This window comes from Lacerta agilis, chromosome 2, assembly GCF_009819535.1.
Source record: "Lacerta agilis isolate rLacAgi1 chromosome 2, rLacAgi1.pri, whole genome shotgun sequence".
Classification (NCBI taxonomy): Eukaryota; Metazoa; Chordata; class Lepidosauria; order Squamata; family Lacertidae; genus Lacerta; species Lacerta agilis.
The window spans coordinates 63,618,872-63,642,699 of record NC_046313.1 but is presented as its reverse complement, the minus strand read 5'-3'; the positions used below and the strand labels follow the sequence as shown (position 1 = coordinate 63,642,699).

At 41.7% G+C, this 23,828-nt stretch overlaps 1 protein-coding gene across 6 annotated transcripts in view; it reads left to right on the top strand.

Annotated features, from left to right (window-relative positions):
- The window catches only part of EBF1 (EBF transcription factor 1), a 384,086-nt gene that overhangs the window by 280,568 nt on the left and 79,690 nt on the right, over window positions 1-23,828 (top strand). For 4 of the 6 annotated variants that reach the window (XM_033140380.1, XM_033140384.1, XM_033140383.1 and 1 more), the window contains exons 9-10: window positions 12,200-12,333; window positions 22,674-22,800. In XM_033140380.1, the coding sequence (XP_032996271.1) occupies window positions 12,200-12,333; window positions 22,674-22,800 (261 nt within the window). The remainder of the gene's footprint in view (window positions 1-12,199; window positions 12,334-22,673; window positions 22,801-23,828) is intronic. The other 2 variants (XM_033140381.1, XM_033140379.1) reach the window with 1 other exon arrangement.

Below are 23,828 nucleotides of genomic sequence, written 5' to 3'. Positions count from 1 at the left end.
GGATCCTGTCCAGACATTCTGGCAGATTCCACTGAGGCTTTTCTACAGTGGAACCAAGTGGTCTCCACATCTCTGATCCCAGTAATCATCTGTCTACAGACAAAGGCTTTGGATCCCCCATAGTGCTCAAGCACTCGCTGTCTTTGCCCCAGCTCAGTAAACAATTAAACAATTAAATTACAGACTTGCAGCAAAATGCTTTATTGGGCATTTAAGCTGTATTTCCTTTTGCCTCTCTTGCCTTCCACTTCTCTTGCTTTTCTTCCTCCTTTTCACCAACAGTTCACAGTCCCCCTCTCCCCATAACCTAGACCCCCTGTGAGGATTTCTCCCTAGGTCTTGTCTTTATAAGTAATGGGCATAATTTAAAACAGTAATTTAAGCATAATTACTAGCATAATAATAGGAAATCCATTAAAAGTTTTCCTCTTCTGCAGTGGTTCCATTGACTCTAGTAGAACTGGTAGGGAACAAGTAGCGCAAAGTTCGCCTTTTAATTGCTCTGCAGAATTATAGTCCATATTGGGCTATGTACACATTAGCAGCTGAAAGTGCAGTGAGTTCGTTTCCCCCTACTGCGTTTCCAGTCTCCTTTTCACGTTGCTGTCCACACCAGAGGGAGTGGGGGGTGGGAATGTCTTTGTCCAATGCACATTACCTGTTTGGATTCCCCATGGCTGCAACTCTCCCTCTTCCCCTATTCCTGGAAGCTGCCATCTGTATGTGCACAGCAGCCATCTCAAATGGACACACCTCAGCTTAACTAAAGTGAATGTGGCTTACATTTTCAAATCAGATGGAAGCTGGTTTGAGGGGAAATGCATCAAGAAGATATGGTTTCTCAAGAAGATAAGTGAAGTATATATTAACACCACATTAGTATTTAGATCAGTTAGGCTGTAATACCTGGGAGTAAATATAACCAATTTCAGTGGATCTTCTGAATACATGCATAGGACCAGTGTTGTTGTTTTTCTGCAAGTACTCAAGAGTACATAGTACCAGCAGTTTTTTTCTAGAAGAAAAGCACTAGTTAAAAGTATGGCACTTACTGTACCAATTTCTAGAAGAAAAGCAATGCATAGTACTGTATTGCATAGGTAAAGGTAAAAGGACCCCTGACCATTAGGTCCAGTCATGGACGACTCTGGGGTTGCGGCGCTCATCTCGCTTTATTGGCCGAGGGAGCCGGTGTACAGCTTCCAGGTCATGTGGCCAGCATGACTAAGCCGCTTCTGGCGAACCAGAGCAGTGCATGGAAACACCTTCCCGCCAGAGCGGTACCCATTTATCTACTTGTACTTTTATGTGCTTTTGAACTGCTACGTGGGCAGGAGCTGGGACTGAGCAACGGGAGCTCACCCCATCGCAGGGATTTGAACCACTGACCTTCTGATCAGCAAGCCCTAGTCTCTGTGGTTTAACCCACAGTGCCACCCACGTCCCATCACTGTATTGCATATTAGGTGGCTAACCCAATGGAGAAATGCTAAGAGACATGTGTGCATGTGTGGATCACTGCCTTCCCGTGGCGAAGGGTCTTGAATAACTCCAAGAAGCTATGAGCTATGCTGTGCAGGGCCACCCATGACAGACAGGTCATAGCCAAGAGTTTAGACTAAATGTGATCCACCTGGAGAAGGAACTGGCAAACCACTCCAGTATTTTGCCAAGAAAACTCAATGGACATAAAAAGGAGAAGCTTTGAGAAGAAAGTGAGAGTTTCCAGGGCATGCTCTGGTTCATGGGGTCATGGAGAGTCAAACATGACTAAGACTAATAAACAACAACAACAAAGTGTGTGTGTGAAGTGAGTGTATTCTGCAATCAAAGCAAACAAAGGTTTGGTCATTAAATCTTCATATGCTCCCTGGGCTTTTCTAAGCTTACAGAGAGTATATAAAGGGTGTCTGCTTACATTTTAGTTCAGGCAGGTTGGGGAACTTCAGAAGCTCCTGCATTACACAAGCTGTTTTGCTTTCCAGTGTGATGAGTTTCCCTGATCTGTGCCTCAGGGACAGGCTCCTGGGGGTCTTCAACTCAGTGAGGGCTTTTTCACAGTTCCTTTTAATGCTCTGGGCTTTGAGGGGTGGAGTAGAAAGGACAAATTGTTGAAGAGGCACGTGAAGGCATCCTGAAAAATGGAGGTACTTTTCAACCACATATGAAAGTAAAATAAATAAATAAATGAAGTTTAAAGTCCCATTTTGGCACACCTCTGGTAAAAACATGTTCTCACATTCTTCAATCAGTATCCTCAAATAATTAAGGTCTTTCTGCATTTTCCACAAAGTTGACAGTTGGTATACAAGAATGCAGAAAGACCTTAATTATTTGAGGATACTGATTGAAGTGTGGCTCTGCTCATGTAAGAGATTTCTGTGTGCACATCAGAACTCCCTCCTCTGTCCCCTCAAAATCTGCTCCAGAAGGTTGTGTGTCTTCTAGAGCATACCTTTTTGTGGGTGGGTTGGTGGGGAAGAAATGGAACTTTGCACTGATGTGTTAAATGCAACCCTTTGAGTTTGCTTTTTCTTTTTAAGAGGGAGAAGTACACAACTTTCCCATTTTCAGAAGTCTGGTAATTGGGATTCCTTGGAGTATATATGTAACCAACTTTTAGCTGTGTGGGCGATAGGAAAAAAATCCATTTTGGAACCCTCAGAACGAGGGAAAGGAAAGAACTTTGCTTCTAGGATGTGCCTCCTCTGAAACCAGTCCCCTCCTCACATTCCTTTAAGCAGAGATAGAAAGCTTGTGGTCCTCCAGATATAGGTGGACTTCTGTGTCCACCAGGAGGGGAACTGTAGCTCAACAACAACAAGAACATCCGATTCCCATCCCTGTTTGCCACAAAAGGATAATTTGTGTTGGAACTGGGTTAAGAGGGGAGCTGAGCCCAAGGTCTTCCACAATCTGTAACTTCAGGATGAAACGAATTTGAGCTTGCTGTCTCTTCTTTCCCCACCCCCAAAAATGTTTCAGAATTATTGAAGGGTCTTCTGCTAGACTAAATGAAAACAAGCAGCCAGCCAAACCCCCGGCCAGCCAGCTGGAAGTTCACCACCAGAACATAAGAAAATTCCTGCTTGCTCAGGCCCATCTAGTGCAACATCTCTTGCAGGACATAAGGGCAGCCGCACACTTCACCCCTGTTTGTCTGCAAGGACATGTGGTCTCCAGCATCAATCAACAGCCAGTCCTACACACCATTTTAGGCTCCCATGGTATCTGCACATAGCATACCCTCCTCAAAATACAGCAAATGATACTCTGTGCCTCAGTAAGTGTCAAGCAAAAGCAGTGTAACGAAATCTCTGCCCTTGTTTCTTCTAGGCATAGTGACTGGCTGAAGACGAAAACAAAATCAATACGTATTTATTTAAGCACTTAGCTAGGGGATGACACAAAACAGTTTCCCCCCATGTGCTGTTGACAAATACAGAACTTAAATAAAAAAATACTTGGCAGTTAAATTGACGATCATAAATGGGCAAATAAAGTTCTACAGTAAAGCCATATAATTTATTTTCACACTATTTAGAATTTTTTTTACCACTTTGAGGTACGTTTCTCTAAAATGTCATATTTTACATCTAAGCAGCATTCTACTTACTTGATTCATTAGGAGTAGTTTTTCAAATGAATACAATATTAGCAATGACTGCAGTGGCAACTGGAAAATGAAGCAAAGATAAAGGTGACCTCGGTGAACCACCTGGGGGAAACACCCCCCCACAGAAATTCATCACCATTTCAGTATAAATTTCTCCTAATAAACACATTTTTATATGCCATTTTGACTAATGTGCACACTTTTGCAAGTGATTTGCCCTAATATATGGATTTTTGTAAACATTGTTTTGTTGGAGAACTACATTGCTAAATTTGGATAAGTATGAATTTAAAAGGATAGCTGCGTTTTGATTCACATATTGTTTTGGAATGTGATAGACTCAAATTTAAATTTGATTTAAATTAAATCAGATTTCTCCCCCAATCACCATCATGGTGATGATGTATATATAAATCACAATTATTTTCAATGAGAGTTACACATTCTGGGAGATTTAGAGGAAGAATCCCAGGGCTACAACTAGGCAATACCAGGAGTCCTAGAAAGTTGCTGACAGTTAGGGTATATACAGTGGTATACCTCAGTTTAAGAACAGTCCTGTTTACGAACGATTTGGCTTACAAACTCCTCAAAACCGGAAGTAGTGCCCCAGTTTGAGAACTTTACCTCGGTCTACGAATGGAAGCCGAACGGTGGAAGGGCACTGGCGGTGGGAGGCCTCATTAGGGAAAGCGTGCCTCAGTTTAAGAACAGTTTCAGTTTAAGAACGGACTTCTGGAACGGATTAAGTTCGTAAACCGAGGTACGGTACCACTGTAGTATTAATCTTGATGGACCAATGACTTGATTTGATTTAAAACAGCTTTGTTTTATGTATTTGTTTTGACCTATCAAAGTGTTTAGTGTTTTGCTGAAAGTGCAGCCCTCGTGCTTATTTAGCATTACTGGAATATGCTGTCTTTTTGTTCCTGTGAGATGTGAACCGTTGTTCTTGCACAGTGGACAGGGACCTAGTTGCATGAACTTTATTTTGAAGGGATTTTGTGAGTGTAGTAGGAATGGGTGGGTGGGTAGGCAACAAGAGATAGTGTTTCTTATGTCTCTGGGAGCACAATTCCTATGCAACGTTGTTAGCCGCATATGCCAAATTGCACAACTTGATCTTCAAAACGGTGTGAGTGAGCCCTTGGTTCTACTGCCATAGCATCTAGCCACCGTTCTCAAGGATAATCACTGTAGACTCAATACTGTATTGACTATGGGCTGTATTAAGCCCCAAGGCCCAGTTGTACAGAGAGCTAACCTGATTGTGAATTTCCATTTCCATTGCTCTAAGGACTGTTTGATGTAGTCTGTTAATTGGTTTGCTTGAAGATCTTTGGACAAATATTTTCCCCTAGGACCATTTTAAATCCAGTCCAAATTTATTTAATCAGAATTGTTTGTCTGTCCCGTAATGGTTGCTTTACATTTTAAAGATGTTGCTTCTTGGCTATGTCTTGCTTTCATTCGTTGAACTGATTCTGTGCAGTTAGATTGGATTTGCCCTTTTCAGACGTTATCAAATGGAATATATGCTCATAGCTCAATTTTGATGACGTCCATTGTTGCTGGAGCCTCCTCCTATGGAATATGGAAGCTAAGCCAATGTTTCATGATGAATATTAGAGAAGAGGGCTAGGGGTTGGGTCTTTCTTCCTGAGACCAGCACGGACTGTGTATTAATCACAGCACAAATAGATTACAAGACCAGCGGCAGGACCTTGCTGATAGCTGTACATGGCACTAATTCGCCTCAGTAAGCCTGAACTTCTGAGTTCAATTAACCCTTATTCTCAAGGCCCACCCATAAACTCCAAAGTAAGCACAGTTTTCCGCTCCCTGTGTGTATGTGTGTTTTATCAATGTAATAGATTGTTTCTCTTTGAGAGTGGAAGCCAGGCACATTGCTTATATGAATTCTAGCTACTAATGAATGGGGGTAATGGGACCACTGCATGTTGGCGGGCATCTGCAACACTGTCCCTTCGATCTGGCAAATCAGAATCTTTGATGCTGCCACTAGCTTCTTAATTTATTTGTGTCATTAGATACCCTGGTGGCCCAGCAGGCGCTGCTGGAGGCTTCCCCAGTAAAACTGTTTGCCCACACAGAGCATTAGCGCTATTAAATAAGTACAGAGCAGAAAAGGTTCCCCCCTCCCCATTATAATTATTTTTAGTATTCATTTTCCTCTGTCTGCGCCATTGTGCTGAGGCAAATTGGAAATCTGGTAATTAGGCCCTGACTCTTAGTGTAGTATTAGAGTCCCAAGCCAAAGTTCAACACCCTGAAATGAAATTTAAACCAATTAATCAGTTAGATTTTTACCGCTTGTCCGTGTTTTCTCAGCAATTCCCACAGCACGTGGCCTTTGATCAATTCTCCTGCAAAAGCTAAAATGTGTGCCTGCTGCTAGCGAGATGGGGATGACATTAACATGGCACTCATAAAACAATCAGAGCAGTGAAGCCCTCAAACAGAACAGGGCATAGTAATATTTAATAAAAGCGAGCACATAATCTTCAGAATTAGCATTTTGTGCCTTGCAGTACCTTTGGGAGAAGAGCTTTTATTTGTGGAGTGATCATTATTATAACAAAGAACAGCTACCTAATAATTTCCACTTTAAGTCTGCAATATGCTATGAGCATTTCTGAACCATTATGCTAAACTGAGGCCCGGGTAATCATTTTATTGTCACCATTTGAAGGGAGGAAATTCCCCTCTACCTTTAGTGGTTGGAGAAACGAGAGAAAACCAAACCACAAGCACAACACTGTAGTAGTAGTAACAACAACAACAACTTTTTTTTGTCTCTTCACATACTTTACATGGTATGGAATGCTCTGTATTCAGAAGCATAGGGGAAACCTAGTCGGCATTCTATAGGAAAAAGATGGTGTTATTTGCTTTTGCTTCTGTTGATCTCGTGTGTGATAAATAGTTCCACTCTTACAGATGCTATTTTACTTCATCAGTTGATTTGTGAACTGTGAGTAACGGTGCAGTCCTAATCCCAGGCAGGCAGCAACAAGGCTTAGAACAGCTGTTGCAAAACTGCTGGATCTGGAGCCCCAACACTGTTGCCAGTGAGAGAGGGGGACATTAAAAGTCTGCAGTTTTTACTGTGCCAATTCCAGGCTGGTGCAGCAAACAGAACTGGATCAGCCCTACCCAACCCCTGAAAATACACACACAAAGAGAGAGAGAGAGAGAGAGATTGCTTCCACATCAGTGGAGTATCATTCCTGTTGGGATATGACAGGTGCCCATAATCTGCACTTTCTTGAAAGAGTTGGAAGACATTTTTGTTCCAACAGGCTTCCCCAGGTGGATAAATGGGTTTTGATTACAAATGCCCACTTGCTAGGGTTTAAATCTTGTTTTCGATGTGTTGGTTGCTTTTGTGTTTTTTAAATTATTTTATGTGTAGATTGCCTTGAGATGGGTGTTTAGAACAGGGGTCAGCAAACTTTTTCAGCAGGGGGCTGGTCCACTGTCCCTCAGACCTTGTGGGGGGGCAGGACTATATTTAGAAAAATAAAATAAAAATGAAGGAATTCCTATGCCCCATAAATAACCCAAAGACACATTTTAAATAAAAGCACACATTCTACTTATGTAAAAACACCAGGCAGGCCCCACAAATAACCCAAAGATACATTTTAAATAAAAGGATACATTCCACTGATGTAAAAAAACACTGATTCCTGGACCGTCCGCGGGCCGGATTTAGAAGGCGATTGGGCCGGATCCGGCCCCCGGGCCTTAGTTTGCCTACCTATGGTTTAGAACAGGGCTCCCCAAACTAAGGCCCCGGGGCCGGATGCGGCCCAATCACTTTCTAAATCCGACCCACGGACGGACCGGGAATCAGCTTCTTTTTATATGAGTAGAATGTGTCCTTTTATTTAAAATGCATCTCTGGGTTATTTGTGGGGCATAGGAATTTGTTCATTTTTTCCCCCCAAAATATAGTCCGGCCCCCCACAAGGTCTGAGGGACAGTGGATCGGCCCCCTGCTGAAAAAGTTTGCTGACCCCTGGTTTAGAAGGTCAATAATAAATTAATGGTAGCAGTTGCAGCAGCAATAACAAACAAACAAACAAACAAACAAACAAACAAACAAACAAACAAACAACTTGCCAGTAGCTAGACTGACTTAAAAACCCAGTGGATCCTTGGATAGCTCAGTTTTGTCCCCACCTTACCCCCTCCCAAAATACCCTGCTTTAAGAGTTTTTGCTGGCTAGCACCAATGGAGATTCAGCCACTGGTAACTTTGGAGTGTATATATAGGAGTTGTATAATAGGCCTTGTGGCACACAGCTCTGATTTTCATCAGGAGGGAATAGCTGGGAGCTCAGGAAGAGCAGCTGGGTGCAGGGGCTGCCCTGGCTGCCCCCAGCACCTACTGACTGAGCCGCCTGCCTCAGTCTGCCAAACGGTAGAACCATCTCTGCTTAAAAGATTGCTCTTTCACTTTTCTGTCAGTGTGAAAGTTTAGAGTTGCTCTGCACTGTCTAGGTTATTGGCTTTTAGTATTTATTTGATTGGATCCTATGATCTTGTTAAGCTGTTGCCTTATTTGTTCACCGCTCAAAGAACATTGTGTTGCAGAGCTGCCGATAAATATAATAAATAAATAAATATATCTGAGAAGAGAGAGTCCTCTAGGGTCTCCTCTAGATCAGCATTTCCCCCAACTTGTGGTTCACAAGTATAGGGTGGGTATCAAAAGCTTTTTCATATTTGCTTGGATGTCTCAAGTAATGGTTAGAAAATAGACAAACTTGCAGCTAAAATGCACAAAACCAATGGCCACCAAGGACCTAAGGTTCAAAAATCATTTGAAAATAAACTGATACCAAGTAAATGTGGACCCATAGGCTGCATACGGAAGGGGTTATGAACAGCTGCTCTAGATGGTGTGTAGAATCAGGATGCTTCGAGCTGCTATCCCAAGACCAATAACCATGTCAAAAATGGTAACTAGGGTCAAATTAGACATGGTGTTAATTATCTGAATGCAGTTAATTTGCACATTTAACAGCAGCTGCAGGAGGGCCCTCAGTGGGATCGTAGGTTTCCCTCTTGCTGTGCCCTCCCCCCTGCCCCGTCCTCCCTGAAGCTGCAGTGTGCAAAAGAAGGAAAACCTTCATTGGTTATGTGAGTAGCAGCTGGGAGGTCATTTTTGTTGGGGCCACTGCAAAAGTGAAGAGGAAAGGCTTAGACACAGTCAAGAATAAGGCCCACAAATGCTTCAAAGAGCCCTTCAAAGAACAAAAATAGGACAATGAATCATAAAACTACCGAACAACTGGTTATAGATCCATTTTGACCATCAAGTCTTTTTCAAAGATGTCCCAGTTAACACCAAGCCCTTGGGAAAGGTTTCCTAAACAATCTTCTGTGGACAATGTGTCCAAACAATTCCTCTTTTGCAACAGTGGCTGATAAGAAGTCTTTTCGCTAAGCATTTTTCTTTTTGTTGAAAGGCTGTCCTCTACAAACACAGCTTTATGTTATTACATAACATATTATCCAACTTCACTGAGATGCAGATTAGATTTTATTTTATTACAAAGTATAGCTGCATATCTAGTTTTGCCCTAAATGGCCATGTGAATTGGGATGCAAAAGAGGAAAGTTTGCCTGTCGTTATCCTGGTTTCCAAGAAACCCTGCAGCTTCTTCCAGTTTGAGACATCTGGGCTTCCTATTCTACTATTTTAATACAGAATTTGCTGACTGTTTTCCCAGTTCAATACCAAATATATAATTTTCATACCCATTGTTAAAAACCATGTCTTTTGTATCAAGTTTTGCTTTCATTGATTTCTAGCTTCTTCCCACCTCCGTTTATCTATTGCATTGTCTTATTGGTCAGCATCAACCTTGTTAATAAGTGGCCCTGAGAGAGGGTAGGAAGGAGGCTTCTCTATTTTCATGCAGAATCCCACCCCTCACCCCCAATCAGTTGCCTGCTTGCATTGAAGAAGGAAGACACCGGTTTGTTTTGGATACAGGGGATAAAATTTCAGGGTGATACTTAAAATTGTAAAATATCCCTGAAGATACTAGCCCACCATGGACTGAAGAGTGAATGGATAGATTATCTTGTTGATAATGCAGCCTGCCATGATAGCATTTGGAGTTCTTCACTGTCAACAAAAAGATGGAGGCAACTGGAAGGTTTTATTCCTCCAGGGACAAGGAGTTAAAAGTGCTGAATTGGTGTCTTAGTAATGGGTTTAATGAGGGCTAATAAAAGTGGGGGGTGATGATGGCACTTGGTGGGTCAGGAGAAGGCCTGGCTGTGCCTGGCATGGAGACTAATGGACATGCAGTGGAGGTTAAACCAGATCTAATCCTGATATCTCACTTCTCCTGCAGATGTGAGAAGAGACTAAAAACCTGAAACTTCCAGGTAAAACCCTGGAACCTGTCAACCTTATTTTTACATCCATGCCTTCCTTTTTGTTAAAAAGGAGGGAAACAGTCAACATACCTCCTTTCCTACTGCTGCTAATCATCTCCTCGTCAAGGAGAAAGGGAGAGAATGGTGGGCTTCATTGTGCTCATTGAACTATGAATTATTTGTAAATTTCTAGAAAATATCCCCCTCCCGCCGAGACTTGTGGAATATTGGTTGAAGTTTGCTTATGTGGTGGGGTGTGTGCATGTACCATCAGGAAGTGTGTAATTGGGAAGCAATTTTAATTTTATTCATGCTCTGATTTAATCAGAGCATTTGATTCCTTGGAGGGTGTGGGACGATATTTTTAAACTGCTTTTATTAGCTGTAATCCCAGCACCATGAGTTGAGCTATTTAAAAAAAAAGTGAGAAGCTTTCTGGAGTTTTTAATGCATGAATGGCTTTATGAGTGAAATGCAAGTCCAACGCAGACATATCAAAGTTAGCTGAGTGTTGACTGTAGTGTTGTAAGATTCCTTTTGTTAGCTCATTTTTTGAGGTGCAAAGCTTGATGCTGTGTAATGGATGGAAAGGGCTTCTTTCCGTTCTTCACTCCCCTTCTTGAGCAGGCAGTAAGACCAGATTTCCCAGAAGGAAGACTAGGGACTAGTGTCCCTTCTTTCTTGCATTACACAAAAAAAGTGTGTGTGCAAAGTCCCCTTGAAATAAATTGACACAATCCCCCCCCCCCCGATATTTTCTTATTATTTTCTTATTCTAAGGTTCACGCATGAGGTGAAGGGTTTGATAATTAGGAATGTGCCACATTTTCACAGCCTTCAGTTTTCACTTTGTGATAGGAACTTCCGACCCGGCAAATACTTCTGTCAACTCAATTCAATAGACAAATTGTTTACCCCCCCGCCCCTTTTAAAGGCTATTTTCACACAGGAGCTGCATAGTTCTAAATCCACCTCAAAAGGATCAAACCCATGAATCTTTTCCAAGTCTTGGCACATCAAAACTGTGCAGTCACTGAGTTAGCCCACCACCAAAGGACCAAGTCTTGTGAATCTCCCCCAATTTTGGGATTCAAGGAAAGCAATGGAATCTGCTCAGTCAGTGAACAAGATTAAAAAGACCAAACTGAAGGGAACTCTAATTTGTCAATAGCCTCTGGGCTCATCTCTCTTTAGATGCATTCTTTCAAGCCTTTTTGCAAGACCTTTAAAAAAGTGATGGTCAGTTGCCCACTCCCAGCCTCCACTTGTGGACCCACCCACAGCCTCATAGCTTGGTGCAAAGAATTGTAGAGGATATATCATGGGAGGCTGTTCCTGCTAGTCAGTTTGACCATTGGAGCAAGGATTGGGCAAGTCCACTGTGCTAAGGCTAGTAAACTTAGGTGGAATTTGCAATGGACTCTTCTGCCCATTAAAAAATTCTCCCCATAGAATTACTTCCCTTAAAAGATCGATCAGCTACATACAACTATGGACTCACAGGGCATGTTGTTTTTATAACAATGGGGAGAAATACAGGCATAGGTAACCTATGATAAATGTAGCACTGCTGCTTTCTTTCATGGTATTAAAATAATGGAACATTTTAAAGCATCTAATTCTTTCACAAATGTGAATTTTGCAGGTGACACCATATTGGTTGTGCAATATCATGCTAACAAAATTCCAAAATAATTTTATAAAACTTATTAATTGGATAAAATGGTTCCATGACACAAGGAACACTCTAGACACAGTAAGTTCTCCAAATAAAATTTGAGCTTTGTTATAATGGAACTCAAAGACAGCCCAAGTTTTGTGGAGATCTGAATTCAGTGTTACAAAAATGTGCTCTATTCTCTAGTCAGGCTTCAGCCAGCAATGCTGCTATTTTCTTTCTATGGCCTGCCAAACACGATTATCTTCTCAAGAGAAACAATGGAAACAATATAAAATTTTAATGGCAAACATTCCCTTTTCAAAGATCTGGTTTGGGATCTCTCACACACAAAGTAGAGAGATCTCTCTCTCTCTGGAACCTGCATCTTAGTATAGGAGAAAGAAAATCAAAGCTTTCCCTCCCCTTCCCCCTCTCAAGTCTTCTATCATTAAAATCTTGTTCTAACAGCCGAATGCTTCTTTTTCATGTGTGTTGGGAAGCAGCTACACCATGTATCAAAGCCATCAGTCCAAGTGAAGGATGGACAACAGGAGGTGCTACTGTCATCATCATAGGAGACAATTTCTTTGATGGGTTACAGGTCATATTCGGCACCATGCTGGTCTGGAGTGAGGTAGGTGTTGTCTGCGCATTAATATCCAGTAACTTTGTCTAGTTTATAGCCAGCTTTCTTTCTTTTAGGCCCTGTTCTATTGCGGTAACAATGAGGAAGATTTTCTTATTCCTCCCATTTTATATAAAAGCACTGGAGCAACCCTTGGCACAAATATAATGCCACTGTCCTTGTTTACATTATCAGTTCTAGTCTGTTGACATTCTAAAATATAATAATCTACATCACAATTCCCCCCCCAAAAAAATTAACCCTAATTTACCTGAACATGAATAAACCCTAATTTACCTGAACATGAATAAAATAATCCAGCCCTTAATTATACCGGTAATTCTTTTTCTTTTTTAACCAGGCACTGCTTTGCACAACACGTTATGGCAAACCATGGTTTAGTGTGAACGTGCAAGTATGTAGGCCCCAAGAGAGGAACTAAAAATTTTTTTGCTGCTCCCTGGTCATTCCTCTGTTGCATTGTGCTATGCTAGGCCATAGCTTGATTTAGTGTGTCATCTGAACCCTGGCTTATGGTTTAGCTCTCCCCAGACTAGTCATGAACCATAGCCAAAGTTGGTCCTATGATTTATTGCTTGTTGTTTGTCCAAGAGAACCAAACCATATTCCAGATGACTTACTAAGCCATCCTTATGACTTATTAAACTATGGCTAAGCTCAACGCGGCAGCTGGAAAACTGGGGAGGAGCAAAGTAGATCTCTTCAAGATCCTGTATGTTTGTGCTAAAACATGGTTGAGCTTAGCATGGTGTGTGAATGAGGCCACAGACTTTATATTCTTCGTGATGCAATATCCATGTCTTAGTTAATCATTTTCTCCACTCATTTGTTGACATTTTCCTTCCTTTTCTATTTCCCATCAATTTATTCCCTTTTATCAACTGGTGTAAATATGTGGCCATGTCAGTGGTGACACAGCTGTTGAAATCACTTAATCCAATAGCAGTTGTTGGACTATAGTGGGACTACTTCACAAAAAGTGATTTGAAAATGGCAGCTCTAGAGGCAATCAAAAAGTGTAGGTGCTCCTGTGATATAATAGATCATTTGTTTGAGTGCCTCTTATGTCAAGATCTTCCACATCTGGAGAACTAGTAAGGAAAAGGCTTCTGATCTACAATCATCTCTGATGTGGGAGATCTTCATGTGCCAACAAATTATTAGAAGAACATCCCCAACACATACACATATTGAGACTTGAAAAAAATTGTCAAGCTTCAAATGGTAGGAGAGTGTAGCAAAGCTGTTCTAGGAATGAGGAGGATTCAGTTTGGATTTAAAGGTGAACGTAACTAATTAGCATTTTAAAAAACAACAACAATCTGAGAATCAAAACAAGCATCTTTCAAAATTTGCACATCTTTGAGTTTTGCGATGCAGTTCTTCAGCCAAGTGATGTATAAAAAGTGTATACATTGGGTAGAGTGTGCATTAAAATGCATTTGTCAGTTAAGATAACGTAACAAAAATGCATTGTTTTGGTGGACATTCCTTTGCTGAAATGTGTATCTATTGCAAAACTGCACACAAATGTGAATATTAGGAGAAAATCACTAAAATGCCGAGGAATGTTCATGATGCATTTCTTTAAAAAATTGCAAAATGATGTGGAAATGTGGAGTACTGGGTTTAAGATTGGAAAAGTAAGAAATTGAAAGTGAAATTGATGGATTCACCTGTTTGCTGTGACAAAGGAGAATTCAATGTGAATGGAGAAACTACGTGAAGATGAAAAGGTGGATTAATAGTAACAACAACAAAACCAACTTTATTATTTAAACCCCGTCCATCTGGCTGGGTTTCCCCAGTCACTCTGGGCAGTTTCCAGCATATATAAAATCACAATGAAACGTATGACATGCACTTAGGGGAGAAGCCATAGCTCTGCAGTAGAGCGTATCCTTTGCATGAAAAGCATCCTAGGCTAATTCCCCAGAATCTCCTGTTAAGAAGTGTCTCAAGTATTAGTGCAGGGAATGATTTATGCTTAAGACACTGGGCGCCACTTCCAGTCACAGTAGATAGCACTGGGCAGGATGAACCAATGATGCAACTCAGTATATAAGGCCTCTTATATTCATACATCCCATTCTGAAGTGGTACCTTTCCAAGTGATGATTGCAACATGTGAGTGCCTGTATGTTTGAGCCGGCTCTCAAATGAATAAGCATTTGATCATATGTTACTTAAGGTCTAGCCCAGAACACAACGTTTCTTTGATTTTTATGGTTGCCATAGCAGTTTTGCACTTTGCTCTTTGGTTCTTGAAAAGTATGACTGATCATTTTACAGTAGGTACCAATAAAGATGTGAACTTCATCTTTATTTGTCTTCATGGAAACTTGATTGACCAATAAGGCCCTGGCAGCTGTGCCATTAGCTGCAAGAAATGCTTCACCATGATGCTTAAATAATCAAGATTCTCCCAAGGTGCCATTGCTGTGGAATGCACATGTGGAATATGTGGAATGCACATATTTCAATGTGAGATTCTCCCAAGGTGCCATTGCCGTGGAATGCATATGTGAAATATGTGGAATGCACGTATTTCAATGTGAGCCACATCTTAGGTGCCTTGTCCCCTGTGCAAAGTTGAACCATTCTGCATCTTTTCCTTTAAATGTGGTCATTCAGGAGCTCTCCCCACAAACAAAACAAATAATCTGTTTCTTTCTTCAGAGGTATGGAACTTTCATTTAAAAGATTAATTTCTTTTATACTTCCCTTCCATATTTCTACATTGAAAATATTGGCATGGGGGTAAAGCATTTTTAAGGGCTAAGAATCAGTTTCATCCAGTTTACATTGCACTCTGAAATAGAATTGATCCAATACAGTTAACTGTGGGAGATAAATTTTAAAAAAGCACCTTTATTTAGATCTCCCCCTTTAGATCTAAATTAATATTTTACATGTGCATTTTGAGAAACAAGGGACATGAGCTCAAGTGTTCATTCTGAAATAGTCTTGCTACTGTAAGGCACACAGCACAAGCAATTTGCAGTGCAAATATTGTAATTTTAATGTATTTTGCATGTATTCAAGCTTTGTAATTGCAGTATTTATAGGCATGAAATGGAAGCTGATTATCAAGTCATTTATTGAGACTCTGCACTGGTGTATGTGCCATTGAAGAAAATAGGACTTTTGCTAGCACAGCACTTTGAGGATTGAGATGCATGTTAAATATGTAGATTTAAAATGATTTTGGAAACACGTATTTATTATTTAAACATACATTTCAGTTATAGGCTCTCATAACATAATTACAGCCTTTCTCACTCAGGGAAGTACATCGGAACATAATTTGTCACATTAATTGTGTGCAGAAATACAGATACTTCAGGCCAGGGCTTTCAATTAATCTTCAACTGCCATAATGAAAATTATTTTTTAAATTCTTTGACTTTTTTTTTTAAAGAGGAACAGGTTATTCATTTGAATTATGTCGTTCATACACAAACAGCAATTGTATATACAATGGCATAAACAAGCAAATAATTTGAGTTCCAAGACCAGATTATTTGGCAGCCTTGATTAAACCTTAGAAAATGTTGACTCTCTCTTGTAAGATGAGGACTGCAGAGACACTATCCCTTTGTGATTAAGAGCACGAAAGCATAGCTTCTTCTTTTTTATCTGTCACCCTTTCTCTGTTTAAATTTTGTTAGCTATATACATGTATTTTAGTGATTTGTTTTAAAACTATTTCTGGTATTATTAGCTCGTTTTGGCACTTTTGAAGTGGCAAGACAGGGTAAAAGTCTTGTTGTTGGGGAGAGAGACATTAGTGAAATTGAGAGCATGCATAAAGTTTTTGAAGCCGGAATAATTATATCCAAAGTAGCCCAAAGAGACGTTCTCCGTTAGGGTGCTGATTAGGTAGCTGGAATGGAAGAGTTGTATATGTTGGAAATGGACAGTCTAAACATTTGCTGTAGGCCTCTAGTTCTTTTCATGTTGCAGATTAGGGTCTAAGACCACATAAATTGTCAGTGATAAAGCGATCTTTGAATTTGGGTACTTCTGACCTTAGTGCCATTGTGCTGCCTCTCTCATATTATGGGCTCCAGAAATTTGGGGAATTGTAAGAAGTGGTTCCAGGGCATGGTCTGACGAAACATAATGCAGTCGGTAACCTTGCTAAAGTGAAACAAATCTGGGTTTTATCCGTGCCTTGATGGGAGACTGTCTCTTAGAATTCAGTGGAAGAAAGGTGGGGTATAAATGTTAAGAATAAGAATGTAAAGGGAGATAGGCATATGGCTGTTTACAAATGTCATGAAAAGGTAAAATCTTTAATCTGTTTTGGTTTTAAACATTAAGACCTGTGCTAATTGTCCTGCAGAACTGGAAGCAGAAGACATAACCATGTGCTTTGAAAGTACATACCTTTTTTCATTTATGTTGATAAGTTTCTTCTTCCTGGTGGTTCCAGCTGCTGAAATTACTTATGTTCATGCATTCATTCTTTTATTTATGGATTATATTTAAAGCACAAGCCTTCCCCATCCGCAGAAATAGGGAACGGTTAAAATAATAAAAGTACACAGAAAAATCCTGATAATGTCAGACCAAATAAGACATAAAGCCTTGGCCCAATTGAGAGCTTAAATCTTGAAGCCAAAAGCCAGCCAAAATGAAGAGGTCTCATAGTGTGTCTGAAAGAGGCTCCGTTAGTATTTGGCAAGACTCCAGGAAAGGAATTTAATAACTGTGGGGCAATTGCTGTACTTCTCTGCATTACACGTATTGCATAGCACACTGCTGGTGTGGGTGTTAAAGACACTAATTTCAACCAACAGAACAATGCGGCTGTTGGTACATTTCACTTTTGCACAGTAACTCAAATGAATTTCTAACAAGCTGTCAGTACTTTTGTCATTCAGGACAAATTATCTAGAACTGACAACATTTTAAAAGCAATATCAACAACAGCTCCATAGGATGCAGTTACAGTATACAATATAAAAATAACTGGAGTAGATTAAGAACTTGTTACTGATGCAATGACCAATATACTTTGGGATCTTAAAATGATAGCAGCAACATACGTCCTGCTATTCTTAAGCCCTGTAATACGGTTCATGTTCCAACTGATTTAAGAGGATTCATATGAAACAGATGACAAGCATAACATCTTTAAAAAGTTTTAAGTTTACTTAAAAATCCCAGAAGGGAGAGGTGCTGTTGTGCTTGATTCGAACCTTGTTCCATATTCTCATTTCTTTTATGTCTAAGTAACTCTCTTTATTTTCTTAAATAGATTTATATTCTGTTTTTCTGACTAAGTCCTCGTAGTTGCTCACAACTTTACAGAATGGAATGCATATACAGTATTAAACACCACATCCTTAAAAAATAGTAAAAAGAATTAGTCTACCTGGAGTAAGTGCCAGGTTTTGACTTCACCTGCCTTTTTTCTCTGTCCTGGATTTGTATCCATGGAGCAGTTAGTAGTAAATGGTCCTGTAATGGGCGGGAAGATAGTCTAGCCACAGCAGGCAACCGCAATTATGTTAGAGTGTACAGAAAAACTATACAGGGAGATATTTGAATGTTGACAAAATAGTGATAGGCTGCTTAGAGCAGATAAATGTTCCATTGCATCACATTTGATACAGTGAAATAATGTAGCACAAACTTAAGTGCTTAAGGATTTGTGACATTAAAAAAAAAGAGAGAACTAGTACCTAGGGGTTATGTCTCAGGATTTGGGGTTCCTATAGCAGTTTAAATCTCTGGGCTGTGACTTAGCCTATTGATACACCTGCATCATTAATGGCTACTATTACACATGCATTCCTGAAGCATTGCTGGGGGCGGGGAGGTGTATATGATTTATAACAATCCATTCAAAATTTCAACACAGGAAGTAGAAGGGGGGGGGGAGAGAGGTTTTCAGATTTACCCCTTTCTGTAACCTGCAGTGCAAAATGAACCAAATGTCAACAGTTTGATAGAAAGTTTGTGCCCAGAATGACTGGACAAAAGCATATATTTGATTGTGTGCTTTTAAAACTTTAGTTTTTGTTTAACATATTTACTTAGAAGAGAATGAGGGGGCGTGATCGTAAAGAACCTTCCAGCAAATCTGCTGAACTCTTTTCAACCTTAACACTATGCAACAATGTACCATAAATATGTCAGTTTCTTCATGGGAACCAACATGTTTTTATTGGGAAACGGATGAAATGATGTTGAAAGAGAATTAAAATGGGGACAGACATATGGAAGTTGCAGAGATATTAATTTGCACACACACAGACGCATATACACACATATACATATTTACACGCGCACACACGAGGGGGTTTCACTGTTCACAAGATTTCATTTGAACGCCCCCCCCCCCCCCAGTGCTTCATAAAACAGCCTGATTTGGCTGGAACCAATTTGTAGGCTGCCCAGTTCAGTTCAGGGGTCCAAGTCTGCTTGTTTTCTTTCCAAAAAGGAATAATGTCTCGCTTTAAAAAGGGGGGGGGGCTACAATTGGATGACATTTGCAGGCAGGGTCACTTCTTCTGAGGGCAAGAATCACACAAAAATGCAAAAGGATAGCTGTACTTTTTGTTTCCCCTGCAAAGGGAGCCATTACAGTTGGAAGCGGGTAAAAAAGGAATCACTTCATCTTCCCTGGTGTTTTATGGGCAATTGGTCTGAAAATTGCAGACATGAGAGAGTTGCTCCTGGGTAAGAATGGCAGACAAATAAGCCCAGGTGTTTTTGTTCTGGGAACCTTTAGATTTGATTTTGGAGTGGGAAGAACTGAAAGATTTGTTTTCCCTGGGTGAAATCATTCTCTCTGATTACAATTTAAAGCTGTCAGTCATGAAGGAACTCTGCCTCCCCTCTCTTCATCTTGGCATCTTACGCTTAAAGTTTGGCTCTTGCAAAGCTGTTCCCTCCCTCAAAGCACTGGGATTGGAGAGAACTAGTAAAACCATTCCCTCTGATTATGAGATGAAGCTGTCAGTAACAGCACAGCTCGTCCTCTGTGCCCTCTCACCACTCTGGTGATTGCTTTCCCGTCCGTCATCATCCCGCCCTGGCATTATGATGTTAGGCAGCAGTGACTGGTGGGGCAACACAGGCAGCGTGGTGTGGCTTCCAAACAGTGAGCTTTGCTGCTGCTTATGAGAGGGGGGAATGGCAACGTGCAGAGAGCTCAGCTTGGTGGAGGTGCAGTGGCAGAGCCAATCCACTGTGCTGCCGCTGCACCTACGCTAGGCTGAGCTCCCCATGCTTCACCTCTGTTTCCTTTGGGAAGCAGCAACAATGCTCCCTAGGAATTCAGGAGCACAATTCTGTGCTGTCTTCTTGCCACCCCACCAACTGCTGCTGTTGTTACGGTAAGCTTGGAAACATTGCTTTTACTTTCAGCAAACGCCTGCCTGCAGATTTATTAATTTTTAGTGCCTGGATTGCCAAAGGGTCACAAAGTGCTTCTAAGGAGCCCGCTTTGACTTTTGCCCACCTCTTAGAGATGTGGCTGTATCTCTGACAAACCCAAAATATCTTAAGACATCCTGCTTCACCTCTGGATTTGCACATCCTAATATATGCCGCACTGTAAAATGAGAATGAATTTGGGCAGAGGTGATGCTATCTTATACTGAGTCAGACCACTGGTCTATCAGCAGAGCCGTCTCATCCATAGAGGCCGGTGGCGCGGCGCGCCAGGGCGCAGGGCACCCCAGGGGCGCCCCTGTGAGCCCGCCGGCATACCGGGCTCCCCCTCCCCAACCCGCCCCCGCCCCCATGGGCAGGCAGGCACTCGCGCGCCGGCGGGCGGGCGGGCTGTAAGCCGCCCGCCCTCACCTCCCGGAGCCCCAGCTGGAGCACTGAAGCGGCGAGGGGCTTTGCACGACCTTCCAGCACTCCAGCTGGGGCTCTGGGAGGCGAGGGCGACCGGCTTGCAGCCCGCCCCCCCCCCCGCCGGCTTGCAGCCCGCCCTCCCGCCGGTGCGCGAGCGCCCGTCCGCCCGCCCCTCATCCTCCGCCCGCCGGAGCGCGGGCGCCCGCTCCAACGCCACGCCTCTCATCCCCCGCTCGCCCACCCCCCCTCCCGAGGGGCGGCCAGCGCGGGAGGGAGGCGGACGGAGAGGCGGCAGGCTGGGGGCACCGAGGGATCGCTGCGCCAGGGCGGCAGATCCCTCTAAGACGGGCCTGTCTATCAGGTTCCATATCTGATGAACAGTGACTCCCCAAGATCTCAGACAGTGGACTGCCAGGCCTGATGTACTATAGCTCAAGATACCAGGGATTGACCTATGAACCTGTTTATACAAAGCCTTTGTTTTGCTACTCTGTCATTACCTCTCTCCATGGCCAAACCCTCTTTGAAACTTTCCTCTTTTTAGTTAAGTTTGTTCTGTCTTCATTTCATTTTCCCCATTGCTGTGTTTTTATTATGCATGCAATTTACCCAAGAGATGAATGATTGGAAGAGTCATAATTTCGTGTGTGTGTGTGTGTGTGTGTGTGTAAAGGACCCCTGGATGGCTAAGTCCAGTCAAAGGCGACAATTGGGTTCTGGCACTCATCTCGCTTTCAGGCCGAGGGAGCCACCATTTGTTCACAGACAGCTTTCCTGGTCATGTGGCCAGCATAACTAAACCACTTCTGGCACAACAGAACACCGTGATGGAAACCAGAGCGCATGGAAATGCCATTTATGTTGCTGCTGCAGCAGTACCTATTTATCTACTTGCACTGGCGTGCTTTCGATCTGCTAGGTTGGCAGGAGCTGGGACCAAGCAACGGAAGCTCACCCCGTCACGGGTATTCAAACTGCCAACCTTCTGATCAGAAAGCCCAAGAAGCTCAGTGGTTTAAACCACAGCACAATGTAAAAGTCACTTCTGGAAAACTAGTGGAATCTAGCAGAGGTTTAGTGATCATCTGCATGCTTTTTGCTTTCAGAAAAAAATATGTTTGCAGCCCTGTTAACCTGGAAAATCATGGGAGTTCTGTATTGTAATTTGGCATGGTGAAATCTGGAGTCTTATTCTAGCATACAGTTCTTTCTCAACATTTAAAATTTAGCATGGCATGGAGGTATATTGATCAAAAAGCCACAGTCCTATAACACAACACAGAGGCGTAGGAAGGCCAGGTGGTACCCGGTGTGGAAAATGTCTTGTCACCCCCCCATTGATCCCCCCCCTGCAAAATGGTTTCATGTTATTTCATATTTTCTTACAAAGGAATAATAACAAGTAATAATAATAATAATAATAATAATAATAATAATAATAATAATAATAAACTTTTATTTATATCCCGCCCTCCCCGGCCGAAGTCGGGCTCAGGGTGGCTAACATCAGATACATAACATTGGTATAAAAATCAAACAATAATTAAATTACCTCCTGAAAACATCTCAAAATTAAAGTCTAATTCCACAGGGTTAGGGTTGGGAACAGTAAGTGCTCCACTAAACTGAAATTTCAGCCTTCACGACATAGGAAAACAGCCAAGTAAACAGTTATTTTGGTGGAGGGGGGTCAAGATATTAACCGATATGCATGAAATTTCATATATAGCTCTATAATCCCTAGTATAGTAAGATAAGACCTTTGGAGCAGGCATTTTAAAAGTTTTTTTTATGAACCGCCCTAGTAGGGCAGTAATTGTTCCTTGATAATTTGTCATCCCCTCCATTATGGAACGTGGGGCGGTCCGCCCCCTACGCCCCCCCTTGCTACGTCCCTGACACAACATGTAACACTGTATAAAAAAAAGTTAGAATCCAGGATAGAAACACTAGCATTGTAATTAGGAAAACTAACATAACAATCCCCATGTCTGAGTGCGCCCTCACTCTCACATAGATATGTCAGTGAGGCACAAACCAAATTTACTTTGACTGGATTATTCTCTTTTCATATGAGGTACATACTACATTTTTGAACTTGGGAATTTACTGTTAATTTTCAATAATATGCTACGGAAGCTGGCATATGCTAGGCCCTGAATTATTATTATTTTCCTTGAGATGCATGGATATATAGAAACTGCAAGTTGACTGCATTCAACGTGCAATGTGTCACAATGTTGCAATGTGTCACAAACAATTTTCATACCCAGAAGCAAATGCCTGCCATGTATGAAAACAGAGCTAATATTATTATGACTGGGAAGATGAACATTTGCAAATATTGCTGTCATTGGCTTTTATACTGGTTACTTCAAAAATGCATTCAAACACTGACAGGTTAATTACACGTTCCAAACCTTTGTTTATGTGATCTGAGAAGAATGTGTTATTAAAGAACTATTTTGCATCTCACTGATTTCCTCCTTACTTATTTTTTTCCCTCCTAGCTTATTACGCCTCATGCAATCAGAGTTCAGACACCACCCCGACACATCCCAGGTGTGGTAGAAGTTACATTGTCCTACAAGTCCAAGCAGTTCTGTAAGGGCACACCTGGAAGATTCATCTACACAGGTAAGGCTGCTTTAATTTTTGACAGAATGGGAAAAGATGTGTTTCATCCATCTTTGCTGAAATTGCTGCTTTTAGACGGAATGTTACTGCAATAGGCTTTGGTGCAACCAAGTTTGGAATGCAGCGTTCTGGTTGCCTCACTTTAAAAATATCGTAGAGTTGGAAAAGATTGAGAAAACGGCAACCAAAATGTTTAAGGAGATGAAGCAGCTCCCCTGTGAGGAATGGTTTCAATGTTTTGAACTTTTTAGTTCGGAGAAAAGGTGGTTGAAAGGTGACGTGATAGAAGTTTATGAAACTGAGCGTGGCATGCAGAAAGTGGCTAGGGGAAAGTTTTTCTTCCTGTCTCCTAGCACTAACACTCATAGACATCGAACGAAGCTGAATGTTGGAAGACTCAGAACAGAACAGTACTTCTTTGCACAGCACGTGGTTAAATGTGGAAACTAATTAAGGCTCTCTGACCCAAACACAATGGATTGAGTGCAGATTGTAAAGCAGCAATGCTTGAAGATGGCAACCCTTAACTCCATCTCTTAGGCATCACGTTATAGCTCGCCAGGCTAGAAATGCATCTGGGTCAGGCATGAGCCTATGGCTGGGCAATATCAGGGCTTTGCTTGTGGCTCCCTGGCCCTGCTCCAGATGCCTTTAGCTATCAGCCTTCATTTTCCTTCTATACTGCTATGGCCTTCTTCTTGCTACCTAGCCCTGTCTTTGTTCAAAATACCTTTTAAATGGGCTTCCCAGGTTAGACGCTGGCCTGCAGTTGAAACTCTCTTGTGTCTCAGGACTTGTATTACAGCTCTCCGCATACTTGGCTGCCTGTATCCATTTATTGCAAGGGCTAACTTTTGCAGGCTTGTGTGCCTCTTGTCTTTTTAGAATCCACTTCAAATAAATAAATAAATGGGGTGGTGGTAGTGGTGCCTTTCGTTTTCGTTGCACAGTGTACTCTATTTTATACAGAACAAAGAAGGAATTTAGTGCAGTCTAGAGGATTTAAGAATCCACAAGCAGATGACTAT